Source organism: Camelus ferus, chromosome 9 (assembly GCF_009834535.1).
Source record: "Camelus ferus isolate YT-003-E chromosome 9, BCGSAC_Cfer_1.0, whole genome shotgun sequence".
Lineage (NCBI taxonomy): Eukaryota > Metazoa > Chordata > Mammalia > Artiodactyla > Camelidae > Camelus > Camelus ferus.
Window position 1 is genome coordinate 26200603 of NC_045704.1, and position 16873 is coordinate 26217475.

Sequence of the window (16873 nt, forward strand, 5' to 3'; positions counted from 1 at the left end):
GTCAGCCTGGCTCAGGTTTGTTCTGTCTCTTCCACCATAATGGGCAGATCCTTTAAGAGAGGACTGATGCTGCCTTGGCCCCGAGGCATGCACAGCCTCGCCCTCAGGATGTGCCCTGTTTACAACTGGCCTTCACAGACCTCAGTGGTCTGTCCCCCCATGGCAGCCACCGGCAGGATAGCCACTCCTGAGCTGGATGGGGCAGAGCCCCTGGGCGTGGGTGAGCGGGTGGATGGGGGGTGGAGAAAAAGCTTTTGAAATAGTTAGGCTCTACTTTATACAGACAACGCCCCCCCACCCCAAACACATTCCTTGAACCATAAAGACCAGAAGCCAGTCCAAAGTAGCTTTGATATTTCAGCCTGGAGAGCAGTAATGATGGAACAAACAACCAATCTGTTTCAGAAATAGCCTCACCCAGGAGCGCCAGTGCAGGGACAAGGCTTCTCAAGGCCTCCCTCCCAAGGGTCCCTGCCCCACGGCCACCCAGCACCGCCAGCAGCCCCTTCCACGGCCCTCTATTCAGAGGAGGCCAAACTGGGTAATCCGTCCCATATTTACAGCACACCTTCCCGAGAACACAAAAGCCACTGTCTTCCCCAGAAGCCCCACCCCAGGGAACGAGGCCTGTCATCCTTTATGAGGAAAAGTCAGGGAACGGCAGTTGCAGGGGCCAGGCCTGTTTGCTTGTCATCTTCAACCTCCCTGCAACCCTCACATAAGACAAAGCGGGGCTTCTCACTGCTTTGGATATGAGTTTCCGAGGGATACCTGGTAACAGTCACAGAGCATGGGAGAATCGAAAAGATGACACCCCCTGTGCTGCAAAGGTGTCTGAAAACCAAGTCGGCATCTTCCATAAGGCTCAGGGCTTGAGACCATGGCCAAGCCCCTGCCTCTGTCCACATGCGGTAGAAGTAATCAATACGGTATCACCAAAGCACTTGACCTCATTTATTCCCACGGATGCTTGGGGAATCCTTAATATCCAGAGCTTTTAAAGATGTGCGCCTGGAGTATTTAATGAGAAGCTCCTTGGTGGGTTCAGCTCCCAGTGACATTTAGAAAGGCTAGCTCTCCGCTCTTCATGTCGTGGGGCTGCCACCCAGCTGGGGAAAGGGTCTGGGCTCCGAGGAGGGGACTGTTGATGAAGAGGGGCAGGAGGAGTCATGGGGAACTGCAGAAAGGAGGGAAGCCAGTGAGACGTGTGTGGTGTCTACTAAGTGCTCAGTGAAAGGCAAGAATTACCATTTATCATCATTACAGTCCAGGGTACAGCTGCTTCATCCTTAATTTGAGGTCTCCCTGATGCTGCGAGAACAGCTGTACAGTGAGCTGACTCATAGGTCCCTCCATTTGGTGTGATTTTCTCGATCCATGGGGCACGGGGCAGTGATGGACATAGGTCCCTCCATTTGGTGTGATTTTCTCAATCCACGGGGCATGGGGTGGGGAGGTAAGGAGAAGCCTCCAGAAACTTTCCCAGGACTGAGCTGAGCAGGAGGGCAAAACCCCAGGCACCTCTTCCACACTGCCCACAGGAGGCGTCCTCTGACTGCCTCAGGTGGGTTAGGGCTGTCTGCCCTAGGGACTCCCACTGACACAGGCAGCTTTGTCCTGGAGCTCCCCGGGCCCTTGACGCCCTGAGCTGAGTCTGTGGCTGCCACCCTCGGTTCCTGCTCATGCAACCACGTGACTGGCTGATGAAGGAGAGGACTCCACGTAGTTAAAAATCACACGTTTGCCACTGATGCGGGCGTCTCCTGCCAGCTGTGAGGCTCAGCCATTTCCTCTATAAAACCCTTTAAAATTTTCTCTTTCAGGATGCTCTGTGAGCCTCACTCTCTCTTCTCTGGGACAACTTTTGCCAGATTTATTTTCTCTTTAATTATGATCCTCGTGTTACACCAGAGCTTGAGGGAAGAGTGGGTTGTTCATTTAAAGTGATAGTTTTTGGGTCCTTGTGGGTCTGGGGAGATGGGAGACCAGGTGACGGCTGCCTGGCTCTGCTGGCCGAGCTGGAGACCCTCCCCACTTCCCCATGGCATGGAGATGCTCCCCTGCCCATGTGGCGCCATTTCCACCAGCTTCATCATCCAGCAGGGGCATGGGTGGAGAGTGAGTGCCTTCACCTTGTCCACAGCCCACTTTGGTCGTGGTTTACAGTTGCCATGGCAACACCCAAGGATGCTCGCCCTGATGGCTCCCAGCAGTAACAGTCTCTCTAAAGCCATCACACCTATGGCCTTGGCTGTCTTTCTCTCATTATTAATTCAAATATTGAGAGCCAGTTTTGTGTGGGCACCAGGCAGCAGTTTGCCACATGCAGTCGGCTCTCTGTAGGGGCCAGGGCGGCTCTTCTGGGAGCCGGAGCCCCGAGGCTAATTAAAGGTTCACACAACACAGATTTGATCCCCAGGTCCCTGCAGAGGGGAACTTCTTGCCAACATACAAGCCATTCAGTTGCAAACCGTATTTGATTGAGGCCTCACTTGGCTTCACGGTGGCACCTTTCCAGTTAGAAGGGTTTGTCTGGAAGATACTCTGTTTTGTTTTCTCTCTTCCCCCCCCCCCTTTTTTTTTTTTTTGCTTCTAGAAATGGCAACCAGCAAAAAAGTATTTATGAAAAATAGGTCAGTGTTCAGATTAATCAGGAGCCAGATTTACAAACATGGCTAAGACAGAGCCCAGTCTCCTGTGCTGGCCCTGCTGTGCTTACCCAGCGCATGTTATTTTTAAGCACAAATATCCAAATGTCTCTTGACAAATGAGACGTGAAATGAATGAGTTTTTGCACATAAACTTTTAGTGCAAATATGTATTTGGCTACCTTGGGCACATACGAGGCACAGGAAGGCTTTTCTGGCCCAGGTGTGCTGTCGCCAGAGGATAAAGTTTCGAGTAAGTCCCCCCAGCCCTTCCCTGGCATTAAAAACCTCTCGCTTAAAAAACGGAGCAAGACAGTGTTGTCTGGGACCTCTGACTTTCTTCCAGAAGCAATCACTGAATGAGACACTGTCCTGGGAGGTGAGTTGGGATCATCTCTGAGGTTGCCAATCTGAAACAGCCAGTGTGTCCACTCCAACCAGGCCTTTGATGTCCTCTTTAATTAGAAACTCAGTGCTGGGTTTGTCCTGGAGTTGGGGTGGAGTGGAATTCATCTTCCTTCCACTGAGAGCTGAGTTATTCCCTTTGTCCCCTCAGATCTACCCTCCACCTTTCTCCACTCTGCTCTGAGCCCCTGCAGACTGGCTGCTACAGGCTGCATCACCTGGGCACCCTTGCCCCCAGCTCCCAGGAGGATATGGCCAATGGGAGGCCCTGACAGGGGACTGCAGGGCAGGAGGACAGTGATGTCCTTGCTGGGTCACTGTGGGTCATCTGGGTCCATCTCCCAAGGCCTCAGCTCCTTGCAGGGAGGCCTCGCCATCCAGCTAACCTCTCTGGGTTCTGCTAATTCCTCCCTCCCCTTACGGCCAAAGGTGCTAATGGCTCTCCTGCTACTAGCCCCGGGGACCAGTTCTCATCCTTGGCTGCCCTAACCTTGTCCACACATTTAAAAATGCTCTTGTCACCTCTCCTCCATGGCCCGGTTTGAATGTGCCATCTGCTGTGCCAGCCCTCTCACTGCTACGCTCTGCAAACACCCTTGCCTGGTAACCAAGTGGCAACAGTCCTTCCTCGTCCCCTCCCCTCTAAGCTGCCAAGAACTATGAGTGGGGGGAGTCCAAGCCTGAGGTCGCCGCCTCGAGCTCCCTCTCTGACTCACAGCTGCTGGTGGCTCTGAGTGATCGGCCGGGCTGCGTCATCTCAGGGAGGCTGGGCAGGACCAAGCGCTGCTCAGTGACACCATCCCGCAGAAAGGTCACTCATGCCTGCCACCCAAAACACAGTCTGCTGTCTTCATCCCATCAACAGCCACGGCCTTGGTGGCCTTGCATGGTGAGGCAAGAAGGGACACTTTAAGGTGGCATGGTCCCTCTTTGGGATCAAGCCATTCAGGCAGGTTTGGATTAGGGTCACCTAACTCACTTCTCCATGCCCAGAGTGGGACACAGGGGGCCCATGGCACAGTGACTCTCCCAAGAGCTTCAGTTGGAGACTGGAGGACACAGGCTTTCTGGCCTTCCAAACAGGAGCTGGAGAGAAACTTAGGGTTCTTTCTGAGACATGTCTACATGGTTTCTGGCCTGTTCCTGTTTCTGTTCAGGAGTAAGCAAGGGTTTGGAGGCAACAGACATCTTAGGGGCCCTATCCCTACCGTACCCCTATCTTAGCTGCACTTCCCTGCCAGTCCTGCAGGGGGCGCAGCTGATTGTGCTCTCTGGAGGGAAATGAACACTACTTCCCACTCCCGGGAGGGCAGAGGAGCCCCCTGCCTGGGCTGCTACTCTGATCTACGTGGCATTAACATGCTGCCCTGTGGCTGGCAAGTGCCCAAGGCACCACCTGCTGGGAGGCCCTGGGCTCTGTGCCATCAGAGCGGCTGGGCTGACCTGAGGACCTCCAGATCTTCTAGAAAGAAGGACACTATTGGCGCCACCTTCCTCGGCTGGGTTCTCCGCTATAGCGATGAGTTGCACTGGAGCCACCCTGTGGCCAAACCCAGAGATTAGTGATCTGACCAGCTCTGGCCAGCAAAGTCAGCTCAGCCTTAGGTTAGGCTCGGAGGATCAGGCTCTGGCCACGGGGAGAGGGAGATTCAAGCAGGAATGAGCTCGTGAGCTTGGCCTCATTAACATTTTTGTGAGCACTATCAAGTTTACTAACAAGGTCTCTTTTCACATGGTGCTTCCTTCACCAAAGCCTTTAATGGTCCCTGTTGCTCCACTTGGCATTCAAGGCTGTCCACAGCTTGGCCTCCAACCACCAGCCACTCAGCTTTATCCCTTTCTTCTTTGGCCGGAGCAGATAATGGCCATGGTGATAATAATAAACTTTAAACAGCGGTTTCCATTCTGAGTTCCCTCTGAGGTTAGGGATTACTGAAGTATTTCTCAAAGAAATACTTTCAGAGATGTTAAGCCACTTGTCTAAAGTCACACAGCCAGTAACTGGTGTAGGCACAACTCCTATCTGGGCCTCTGGCCTGCCAAATCCTCTGCTTTGCCACTCTACTCACAGTCTATGGAACATCCCATACGAATGCTCCAGCCTGGGACACACAGTTGCTAGTGCCCCAAAGGGATGGGGCAGAAGGGTGTTTTCCTTCACAGTCAGCATCAGCAAAGCCAATCACTCTGCAAGTCAATTAGTGCTTTTCTAGTACACCTACTGTGTGCTAGGCTTATGATTCATGATCCTCTTCCACCCTGAAGAGATGAGGTTGGAAAACAGGTGCCAAGCTGAGAACTATACTTTCCAGCCTGCCTTGCGTCTGTTGGACGACTTGACAGAGTTCTGGCCAATGGATGAGGGTGGAAGTAATATTTACCATTTCCAGGCCCGGGCTTTAAAAACCTCCCTTGCCATTCTCCATATCAGCTTTTCTCTGAGAGAATTAAGCCTTACCAAATTATTCTGAGTGGCTATTTTTTTTCAATCTTCCAAGAATGACAGACACTTAGACCTATTCTAAATGCACAAGAAGTCAGTTCATCATATGTAATGTGTGCCTTAGAGCATTATGCTTGGTTCTCTCAGGGAACTATGCTGAGAAGGGCTGCTTCCATTCTCTCTTCCCTTGTCTGTGGGCTAACTGTTGATACCCAGAGCGACCTTGGAAGCCACCTGTTGAAGATGGTAGAGTTTTTGTCAACCTGAGTCCCTGAATGACTGCATGGAACAGCACCCCCCACCCTGGCCCTCCACTAGCGATGTGAACCAGAAATAATACATTTGAATCATGTTAAACCTCTGCATTTTGTGGTTTTTCCCAGCAGCTGGTGTTATCTTGAAAGTTTCAAGTCAGGTGGGGAAGCCTAGGGCTGTTTGGGGAGAGGCCCTCCACAGGTTCCCAGCCGACCCTGGGGGAAGGTCCTGTGGGTAGCTGTGTGGAGTCCAAGAGAGATGGGGCCTCCAGATCTAGCCAGCAGCCTGAGCCACATGGAGAAGCTCCCACAGGGAGTATAACTGAGTGAGAAACAACTGAACTGATGCAGATGTTTGAAAGCTTAAGAATCAGCCAGGGAGGGAGGCTAGGATGTCTGTCACCTTGGATTCAGCAGGAGAGCCCAGGAGCCTGCATCCTTGACAAGCCCTGATGCTGGTAGCAGGTGGTCTGCACTTGGAGAACCATGAGAATGCCATGAAAGTGTGCTTCAACACCCTGCCCCCCTCCATGGGAGGGGGGTGCTACATGCAACTGTCCCAGAACCCAGCCTCCCATGCTGCAAGGCCGGCAGGGATGCTCTCTGAGGGACTATGCATCAGACAAGACCGAGTCAGAGTGGCCTGCCTAAAATCAGACCCAGGGAGTGAGCACTGGGGCTGAGCTCATCTCTGAGGCCCAGCTTTGAGTGGGTGCTGGGAGTGGGGAATGCCTCGGGCAGAGTGACACCTTGGTCAGTAGGCTCTAGCATCCTCCATAAAACCCCACCATGGCTAAGCAGCCCCTCCTGCCCCAGAGCTGCCTGCCCTGCCGTCAGCCTATGGTCCTGACCTTCTGTTCTCTGACTCCCTTCTCCCCTGCTCCTCTCTCCCCTTCTCCCTCACCCTCTCAGCTCCTTAGGATAGCAGGCCTTAACCTCTGGGTGCCCTCCTAACAATGGAAGGGCTCCATCCCCACCCACTCAGTAAGGGCCTAAAGGAGACTGGAGTGGAGATTTATCGCAGAGCCTGTTCCTAGGATCAGGCTGGTTAGCCAGAGAACAGAGCCTGCACAGCCAGGCCCACTCAAGCTGGCGTGGACAAAATCTGACTCTTAATTCAGTCAGGCAGAATCCCGACTTGGAAGGTCTTGAGCTGTAACCAGCTCCCTCCACTCTAGACTGGGTGCTATATCCATCATTTAGGCGCCAAGGGCTTCAGGAGAAAAGCAGGACCACCGCCGTCGGAGTGCAGCCCTCATACTCAAGAGGGCTCCCCAGACTCCAGCCCGTGTGTACCAGGAAGTTGCGGGCTGGACAGCTCCGACATTCAACATACATGTAACGAATGCTCCAAGCAGCCAACAGCAAAGACAAGAAGAGGGCAGAAGTGAGGCTGCGGAAAACGCGCTCCAGGCGCACCCAGATTGAACACCAACGACTCCGCATCCGCAAATGACCCGAGCCGAGCCGCCCCTCCGGCGAGCACCACCCCCGCGCGAGCCCGCCCCTGTCGGCGCCGCCCTTACCCGAGCCGTGCCTCTGGCGCAGAAGGACCGCCTCCCGGGGTGGCGGCGACGCTGATGAGGCCGCGGCCGCGGCCGCGACGGTGGTGGTGGCTGCGTGGGCCGCGGAGGCGGCGGCGGCCTCGCGGACGCTGGGACCCGGGGCGGAGGGAGGGCTCCCGGGAGGCGGGCTCTTGTCTCCGCGGCTGGGCTCGGAGGTGGCGCGGCCCGCGGCGCCGGTGGCGCCCGCGTTGTTGGCGTTGGCGGCGCTGGCTGGGCCGTGGCGACGCGGGCCGCTGCTCTGAATGTGGGACACGGCCTCGGCGGCCTGCATGTTGGGCGGCGCAAAGCGGGAGAGCACGCGCAGCAGCGCCTGGGCCTTGTGTTCCTGCGTGTCGTCGTCGCTGTAGTCCGACACGCGGCACTCGTACACGCCCTCGTCTTGCCGCCGCACGGCGGACAGCCGCAGCCGGTGCGAGATGTCATTGCCCTGGACGCGCACGGTCTGCAAGAGAGCGAGCGTTGGGGTCAGAGGCCGGAATGGGCAGGTCCACAGCTCGCTCTCCCGGCCAGCCCCCCAGGGCGCCCCCAGGCCGCAGCACCCCAACACTTTTCAGACCCGGTTCTGCCCATCATCACGATTCAGTTTTCCTCCCCCCTCCACCACCATGTCTCCCCAGTGGCATAGAGCTCTCAACTCTAAGTGGACCTTGGGTGACCCTGCCCATTGCATCGTGTCTGCAGCTCCCCGATATCTTAACAGAGTGTCTCAGGTTGCTCCCCCTGCCCACACAAAACTACCTTTGTGACTGCCCATAGCTTTCCCTTCAGAACCGCAGAACCTACCCCTCCTTCCTCCCTCTGGCACCTGGGAGAACCTCAGGCTCAGCCTTTAGACACTAACCTTCCATGTCTTTCCCACAGCAGCGCACCACATCTGACCACATGGGCTCTGAGGCATGGCCTTACGTCCGGCCCTCCACATCTACTCACACTAACGTTTCTTTATTCTAGATTTTGGAGGGCCGGGTGGTGTTGAAAGGAAGGCTTCCCAGCCCTCAGACCACAGCTAACCCTCCACATTCCCAAGGAGCAGGAAATGTAGAGGCTGCTGACGGACCCCCTGGGTCCTGCTACTTAGGAACCTGCCTCTCCTCGGCAGCCTGAAGCTCCTGATGAAGCACACCTCCCCTGAAGCCTGGTGGAGATGCGGGAGAGCAGCGGCTTTGTGGCCCTCACCAAGCTCCCAGGGAACCCTCAGCTCTGAACCCAGGATAGGAGGAGGCCCTGGTTTTCCTGGAAAGCTTGGGCACATCTCCCTGACCTTCTGGCAACCTGGCAAGTCTCTCCCCCCTCCCCTGCAACCAGCCTGCAACCGGCAAGGTGACCTGCAACCCAGGCGAGGAGAGGGCTGCAGAGGAGGGCACCACTTGGGTGCCAGGTGTGTGCGGGGCGGGAGTAGGGGCCACAATTCTGAGTATGGGTCATGGCTAGGGCAAGGGGCTGGAACGTGCGGTCCCGAAGAAGAGTTTTACAGCTGAGCGTACAGCGGAGGAAGGAGATTCAAGCCTGGGACCCTTGATTTACACAAAAAAGAACCAGATCCGCTACCAGCGACAGATGGCGCCCCAACAGGCCAAGCAGCCGACAACGCAATGCTGTGAGCAGGGCCCTACACCGCAGGGCCGCTGAGCCTTTCTAAAAGGGAGGAAGCTGCGGGGCGAAAAGCGGCCAGAAGGGGTCTCCCGCGGCCCGCGCTGGGCTTACACTTACGCTGATTTTAGTTGCATCCTTATTTGTTACCTAAAATGCAAAGAGGGAGAGAGAGAGACATTAGACTGTCGGCCTTCAGTCTTAGGGAACTCACATGCGCCTCCCACTAAGAGGACCCTCTGCTGGTGGGCTGGGACTCGAAACCGCTCGGGATGAGGCCACAGCTGCGGGCCCGAAGGACATCAGGGTTTTCAGGAGTTTTACCCAGAAGGAAGATGGGCTTGGAGCTGGCATGGCGCCCGGCCAAGGAGTGGATGCCCTAGCACACCTGCCAGCCAAAGAGGGGAGGCTGGATTGCCACCAGGGTGGGAAGAAAGGCCCATCTCCCCCCCGCAGCGCATCCTCATTCCCTGCCATACTTCTCTAAGCCCCTTGAAAAGCTGGATGGAGGGGCTGGTGTATCTGGACAGAATCCAGTGGGAGACGTGAGCAGTAACTGAGGATGGGACTCTGGGTAGAGGGTAGGTCGGTGGTGTGTGTGTTTGTGTGTGTGCGTGCCCCCGCACTAGAAACTGGTTTAAGAGGCAGAAGGGCAGTGGGGGCAGTCCCTCTGATCTTGTGGGGGCTGGAGGTAATATGTATCCGGTGCTTTGCCGGCTTCTGGAACCCAGCCCAGAGGAGCTTAACTCCTTGGCCCTGTGCCCTGAGGACCTCAGAGCGGCAGAGGGCAGGGAAAGCCCGGCCCCAGCAAGTGGTCTTCTTTCAATATGCAGCACCCATTAGCCTATGGGCACGCAGCCAGCAAGAGCAGGCGAACTGGATGAGGTGTGGCTTCTTAGAGGCTAGCCGTGGAGTTGGGGGAGGTATCTGGAGAAGGAATGAATTAACTAGGCTTAAGGGTAACAGCTGTGCTGTGGGGATGGGGCGGGTAGGAAATGGGCTGCACCACAGGGCGGCGCCCTGCTTTCCTCGCTGGGGTAACCCCAGCCGCCCCGGCCCTAGCGGGGTGAAAGCTGGCGCCGCGTGGGCGGCCGGTTACCTTGCTCCGGGCGCTGGGCACGCTGAGCGCCAGCTCGTGCAGCAGCTCCCGGGGGGGCTCCTTGAGGTACCACCACTGAATTTCCAGAGAATACGAGGTGGCTCCGCTAGCCCGGAATGCGCAGGGCATTTCGATGTCGTCTCCCTCCCGTACTGTCACATCTTTGGGGACTTCGGTAAATGTAGCTGGGGGCGGGGGAAGAGAGAGGCGTGATCAGCTGTGGGGCGGGGGCCTGGGGCAGCCCGAGGCGAGACGGTCGGTCCCCGGCTCGCTGGCCTTGTGTTTCCCACCCCCCAGCTACTCGCGTGGCCCAGGCGTTGGCAAAGTTCGGTCGAGCAGCTGCCGGGCCGCAGCAGAGACCGGCTACCGCTGCAGGCTGCTTGCTTCCCTCCGGATCGGGAAGGGCAGCAGGGGTGGCTTAAACGCTTCTCCCCCGCGCCTGGCCGCACTACCAGAGCCAGGCTGGGGGGCGCCGACTCCCGCGCCCCGCAAGCAGCCTGTCCGCAGCTGGAGCCCAGGTCTGGCTCCGAGTGACCCGGGCGCGGGCGCCACGGCTGCGGCGACCCTTCGCCTCTCTCCATCCCCTACCCCTGCGGGCCGGGGCTGCACACCGGGATTGCTGGAGACCGTGAAGCCTTCCCCTTCTCTTCCTCCTCCTTCGTGGCGACCCGGGCAGGCTGGCTCTGGCAGACCCGGCAAGGACCTCCCGAGCCCCCCGAGGCAGCAAAGTTCCCGCGCTCACCGTCGGCCACGAAGAGCAGCAGGGCGTGCAGCAACAACGGCGGCAGGTATCCGAGGGCGCCGAGCCGGTTCCTCTGTTCCATCTCCCGCAGGGGGCGCGGCGGCGGCGGGGGCCCGGGCACAGAGAGGTGGCTGTGGCGGCAGCACGGGCTCGGATCCGCCTCGGGCTCGGGCTAGGACGCCTCCGAGCCTGCCATGGCCCCGCGCGGCGCCCCCTCCCCCGGCCGCCGGCGGCCGCCAATCAGCCCCGCTCCCTCGCCGGCTTGCCCGGCGCGGTTCCGGCGGGGGGCGCTGCACGGGGTGCGCAGAACGCGAGGTCCCGCCGGGAGGCTACTGGTGATCGGTCTGTGCTCCCCTCTGTACGGCCGTCCACAGGACGACGGGGACCTGCAATTCAGTCTCTGTCCGGCGGGCCGGTCAGGGGTTGGGCCGCGCCGGGACCCATCCTGGGCCAAGAGAGTGCGCGCCTGGGATTCGTGAGCTTCTGCCTCCCGGTCTCCTTCTGATTTGGCTCCCGACTGCCACCTCCTCTGGCTGCCTCCTAGCTCTCCCGCCGCCGCCTCCGCCGGTCCCTTCGCGGCTCTTTCCGCAAGGCGAGTGGGCGCTCAGCCGCGGCGCGCAGACCTGGCGTCCGACCCAGCGCAGCGCGGGGAGAGCGGGTCCGGTGTGGCAGACCCCAGAGCCGGAGAGAGGCAGAGAGAGGGGGAAGGGAAGGGAGGGGAAGGGGAAAAGGAGGGGGCGGTCAGTGGCTGGGCACTGTGCCGCCTCCACCGCTGCATCACCCCCGCCCTCCCTCCCCTTCCCTTCTCTTCTCTTCCACTGCCGGTACCGCCTCCGCCCCGGAGCGCCCCCCCCCCCCCTTCCCCGGTCGCTTGGAGGGAACACAGTCTTTCTGGTTGGAGCACAGCCCCGCCCCGCACCCGCTTTGGTTGGGGGTCCTCCCACCTAAACTCTCCCTGGCTTCTTCCCAATCTCCATCGCCCGAGACGGCCGCTTGTCCCTGCGCCCCGTGCGTCCCGAGGCCTTTTCTGCAGACCCCCGCCCTCAACTTCTTACCCCGTTTTGGGCAAAAAGCTGCACCGCTCTTTGTCCCAGGCCCAGGCCATGGCGGGTGGGTGGGCGCCGTGGGCCCGGGAGAAGGGCGGAGCGCTGTGCTGGGCCGGGGACGAGGACGGGTGACGGCGGCAACGCCGTGAGTCTGCAGTGTGCGAGCAAGAAGTGAGCGCAGAGCGCCGGGCGAGCAGGTGCCGGTGGCGCGGAGAGCGCAAGAGCGAGCCAGCGAGCAGCAGCCGTGAGTGACGGCAGAGGCGGCAGGGGTGGGGGTGGGTGGGTTGGGAGCGCCCGGCACGACTCAAGGCCCCGGAGGTTTCCGGGGGAGGGGGGGTTCCCGCACCATGTTCGCTGGCCTCTGCATCCCTACTCGTTCTTCACGGTCGTGGCCCTCGCTTTACCTGGTGCAAGGGGGAATCCCGAAGCGGCAGGAGGCAAAGGTCGGGTCCACAGCCGCATCCCGGAGCCCACATCTCCCCGCATCCCTGTACCTCTCTCACAGCCTTCTCCCGGAGGCTTCCCCCTCCCCAGCCCTCTGCGGGAGTGCAGTCTGGTCCCCAAAGGGAAACGTGGGGGCAGGCTTGTGGTTTGGAAGGGCACACACTCGTTTGGTCGAGCCCCACCCCTCGGCTTGGATCTCTCTTGCCTCCCTTCCCCACGGGATACCTCAGTCAGTGGATTTCAGTATCTCTGTCCCTGTCCGCCGGCCCCTACCTCTTAGCTCTGACCTAAGGTTGAGGGGAGAGGACCCGTGTGAATTCACGTGTCTGCTATCCCTACTCACTAGCCTCTCCCAGGCACCTCCAGAGGATTCCCCAAGAGCTGCGGAGAAGGAAGCTGACAGGGGGAATACTTCCCAGCAGCTGACTGGGTCTAGCGTGCTCAGGGGGAAGAAGATAGAGGCCCTTTTTAAGCTTTGTCCTTACCAGGTGGGTGCCCTTGGGCAGAGCCGTTTACCCCTCCTGGACCTGGGTTTCAGCATCCTCATCTGCAGCCAAGGAGTCATTCCCACCCACTCAGGCCACTCTTGCTCATTATTGAGCCCTTGTTTGCCAAGGTCTCTGGCCAGGAGGGAAGGAAGGCCTGTGGCCTTCCTCTGCTTCCTACAGTTTCTCTCCAGGTGCCCCAAGAAGGCAGTTACCAGCTGCCTCTGTCATTTCATCCCTCCCGCCCTCCCCTGCTTCCCCTTAATAATCCCAGTTTCTTTTAGAAACTGCCTTGGATCGCTGAATGTAAAACCCTGCAGGGCCCCACTGCTGTCCTCAGCTTCTGAAGGGAGGGGGCAGACTTGCACTGTACTACACAGATTCTAGGAAAGCGGATTCATTTGGGGGCTGATTCTAAGCAGGGTTATGATGGCAAGCGCCAGCCTACTGTGGAGTGGCCAGCCTAGAGAGGCAGCAATCTCCTGTCCTGATACCACATCCAGGCAGAGATGGATGGCCTGGCCAGTGATTAGGGATGCGCATGGGGAGGATTCCTGCAGCTAGAGGGATTCCTACACCTTGATTATCTTTAAGGTTTATGAATCTTCTAAACTTGTACCACCTTGTGGGTTAAGGTATTTCTTGCCCACCACCTGAGTTGGTGCTATTATTAATAAGAATTAATAGCTATTCTTTTTCACATACTTTTCACTTACCAGGCACTGGCTACGCACTTTCCAGCATGACAACTGAGCAATCCTTCTCAAACAGAAATCAGATTACTCTTCCCCTGCTCAAAACCCTGCAGTGGTTCCCTTTTCATTCAGGAAAAACACCAGTGGCCTTGCAATGGCTGACAAGGTCAAACCATCTGCCTCCCACCCCCTCCACCTTGCTCTGTCCTCATCTCATGTTTTCTGCCTTTTTCCTGATCACACTCTTCTGGCCACACTTCTCACAATGTCAGGCACAGAGTGTGCTCCCACCCCAGGGCCTTTGCACCAACTGTATCACCTGACTGGGAGTTGATCCTTCCCCAGATACCTAGTTCACTAACTCTATCATGTTCTTCTGATTTTAGCTAAGAATTCAGTGAGGTCCACTGGGACCACCATTTTAATATTGTAATCTGCACTCCACCCCCGCCCCAGCCCGCACACTCCCAGCCTCTCATTCTGCTCTTCTTTTTCTTCTTTCCTTAGCACTGAACTCCTTCCAACGTATGGTCCAATATCCTTGTTTATAGTTTCTTGTTTGTGGTCTGTAGATTCCATTTAATGGCGCTTCTTTGGCTGCTTTGTTCACTGACATATCTCCAGTACATAGAACAGGGTCTGGCATGGAGCAGATGGTCAGTAAACATTTGTGGAGTGAATGAATGAGCTCCTTTAACCTCTGTAACGGTGGGTACCTATCCCTGCGGGGTAGGCATTGTGATTTCATCTCGCTTTAGAGATGTGTTGGCTGAAGCTCAGAGAGCTTAAGGAACTAGCCCGAGATCACGCAGCCAAGTAAGGCTTCAACCCAGGTCTGTCTTATTCTGGGGCCCTAATTCTTAACTAAAACACCCCAATTTTCCCTACTCCAGGTGAGACTCTTGTCACTGTACCTGGAGTTGGTGTAGAGAGTGAGGCCCCTCTGCCCTTGACTGATGGCAGCCTGGTGCAACGTCTTCCCCAGTTTTCAGTAGGAAATCACAGCAGCTCTGTGGTTGGAAGGGTCTGTTTGCTCTTCTGTCCTGTCCCGTAGGCTGCGAGGCCACAGCTGCATCTTTCTTCCCTGTGTCTTTTAAGTCCAGCTGGGCCTGACCCACGCTTGGGGCTTTGTGACAGTGGGAGCCAGGAGCAGTGTTGGGAGTGTGGGGAAGGGGGCTTTGCCTCTTCTTTCCTGGCTTTCCTGGTGGGCAGGGCAGGGACTCCTGCCTCTTTGACTGAGCCCTTTGGCCAGTTTCAGTGAGCTGAACCCAGGCAGCAGCCCCTACCCCCACCAGTCCTTGCTCATGCCTGGCTGGCCTGCCTTTTGCTAGTTTCTTCTCACTGCGTCATGGTGGGACATGGTCTCATTTGGAAGCTCTGAAGAAGGCATCTGTGATGGAGTGTGTATGCTGCTTCCCCAAAGGACAACTACCCTCTGGGGACACAGCTCCTCAGCCCTACCAACTACCAGTGTCCTTTGGGCTTCCACAGAGATGCCCTGTTTAGAGGGAATGTTGGCTGTATGAAATGAAACCCATCTCCCACTGATGGACTCGTTAAGAGCATTTTAGAACTGTTGTGTCTCCTGAGTGCTCATCGATAGGTAGTGACAGGCACCCTTTGGGCTGCCAGGTTTTTCCCTCCCTCTCTCCATTCACAAGCTCTGAAATGCCTGGGGTGGGTCACTATGTACAAGGACCTGGAGGTGAACCCCCCTGTAACGTGACCAGCAGGCACTCGGTCCATCTGACCCACCGGCTTGGGTGTGCCTGGGGGCTTGCTTGTGCCCCTCCGCTCTCTCCCTCACGCCTGCTATCATCACATGCTGTTCTGATCGCACTGTGAGTCGAGGTATGCAGCGCTTGTCAATACCATTTTGTGGATGAATTCACTGGACTCTCAAAGACACTTCAAAAGCACTTTTTAAAAAGACTGCCCAGCCTCTCCAGAAAGCACTCTTAAATTACAGCCCTAAGTAAACGTTTTTCCTGGAACTCCCTTTCAAAATTTATTTTAATGTTCAGGTCTTGGAATTTTGGTTTCAATATTCTTGCCTCAGCTGACCTTCCTGTCCCCTCCGTACCACGTACAGCAACACTGATTTGGGGTAATGTATTTTGATCTTAAGATGCAGCCCATCCATAAACTTTTCTATCAATAATCCTGGCTACACTCTGTGTACCCTACAGCTTAAAGGAAAAATCAGATTTATGGAGACTTTTACTTTTGGCCAATTTAGTCATTCATTTGCTGTCAGTGTCAAGGGATAAAAGGCCTGAAGTCCAGCTCCAGGAAGACTCCCCTCCAAGGGCGTGTCTCAGGTCAGCTGCTTCAGATGTGGGGCGGTGGGTGGGGGCGTGGCCCTCTCTGGGCCCTGGTGGTCTCTGTCCTGGATGATGGGAGGGAACTGATGACTGAGTGCCCCTAACATGTGGGAGGAGGACAGTGGGGCTCCAGCCCCCACAGAGGCAGGAGAGGGTTCTGCTCTCACAGGCCACACGGCTGTGAGGGAGGGAGGCCTGCCCCCTGGCCGTGTGCACTCAGCAAAGTGGGCCCGGCTTGCAGTCAGCCTGTGCTGTGTCAGCAGCAGCTGGGGACCCAGAGCTGTCAGGCCCACAGGTCTTACCCATCACTGCTGTGTCGTTATCACCATGCTGGGTCCCCTGAGCCTGGGGCCATTTGTTTGCCCAGGATTGACTGGGCTTGGGGGCTGTCTAGAGAGACGGAATAAGGGGGAGAAACTCCAGGCAGAGCCTGTTTCACCTAAAAATTTATTCAGCCAGCATGTCCTGAGACCCTCATCACTCCCATATCTGGGGGCACTAACTTTATGGTGTGCCTGATGCTGGGGAACCCACAGCATCCTGCCCGCAGGGAATCTGCATTTCAGCCCAGAAGGGGGCAGAGACACACGTGCAAAGAGGAAACAAAAGCTAAGCCTGAGCATGTCAGCCAGTGATGAGGAACGTGCAGCCCGCAGCCCGCACACGGGCGTACTCACGCACACGGACACGGGGTGGGAGTCCCGGGGGTCAGGGAAGGTGTGAAGCATCAGCCAGGCAAAGACCTGGGAGAGGAAGAGTGCTGCAGTCAGAAGGAATAGCAGGTGCCAAGGCCAAGGGTAGGGTAAGGGGGGGTGGCGGGTGGAAGACAGCAGAGCGTGGTGAGTGAGGGGCTCAGGGAGGGCTGGGAGGCAGGGCAGGAAGTGAGGGCACACGGGTCCTTGTAGCCACAGGATGGATTTCTGTGCCTCGAAGACTGGGACTCAGAGCCCACTGGGGACACAAATCAAGCACAGAGTGACCCCAGCCCTGGCAGGGGACCTTCAGGGCGGTGGCAGGTGGGTCCCACCTGGGAAGAATTCCTGAACTCCTCAGCCCTGAGTGCAGAGCAGGATTTTGACTGATTCTGGTGGGACAGGGTTTGGGGACATCAACATCCTGAGTGAGTAACTACC

At 57.2% G+C, this 16873-nt stretch overlaps 1 protein-coding gene and 1 long non-coding RNA gene across 5 annotated transcripts in view; one reads left to right on the forward strand and one right to left on the reverse strand.

Annotated features, from left to right (window-relative positions):
• The window catches only part of VSTM2B (V-set and transmembrane domain containing 2B), a 26982-nt gene extending 14954 nt beyond the window's left edge, over positions 1–12028 (reverse strand). The window contains exons 1-5 of the mRNA XM_032486237.1: positions 11802–12028; positions 10747–11369; positions 10005–10189; positions 9026–9055; positions 7277–7757 (exon numbers count right to left, since the gene is read on the reverse strand). Of these exons, the coding sequence (XP_032342128.1) occupies positions 7277–7757; positions 9026–9055; positions 10005–10189; positions 10747–10828 (778 nt within the window). The 5' untranslated portion in view covers positions 10829–11369; positions 11802–12028. The remainder of the gene's footprint in view (positions 1–7276; positions 7758–9025; positions 9056–10004; positions 10190–10746; positions 11370–11801) is intronic.
• Positions 10247–16873, forward strand: part of LOC116665724 — a 26942-nt gene continuing 20315 nt past the window's right edge. For all 4 annotated transcript variants that reach the window (XR_004322374.1, XR_004322373.1, XR_004322376.1 and 1 more), the window contains exon 1: positions 10247–10792. This is a non-coding gene — a long non-coding RNA (uncharacterized LOC116665724). The remainder of the gene's footprint in view (positions 10793–16873) is intronic.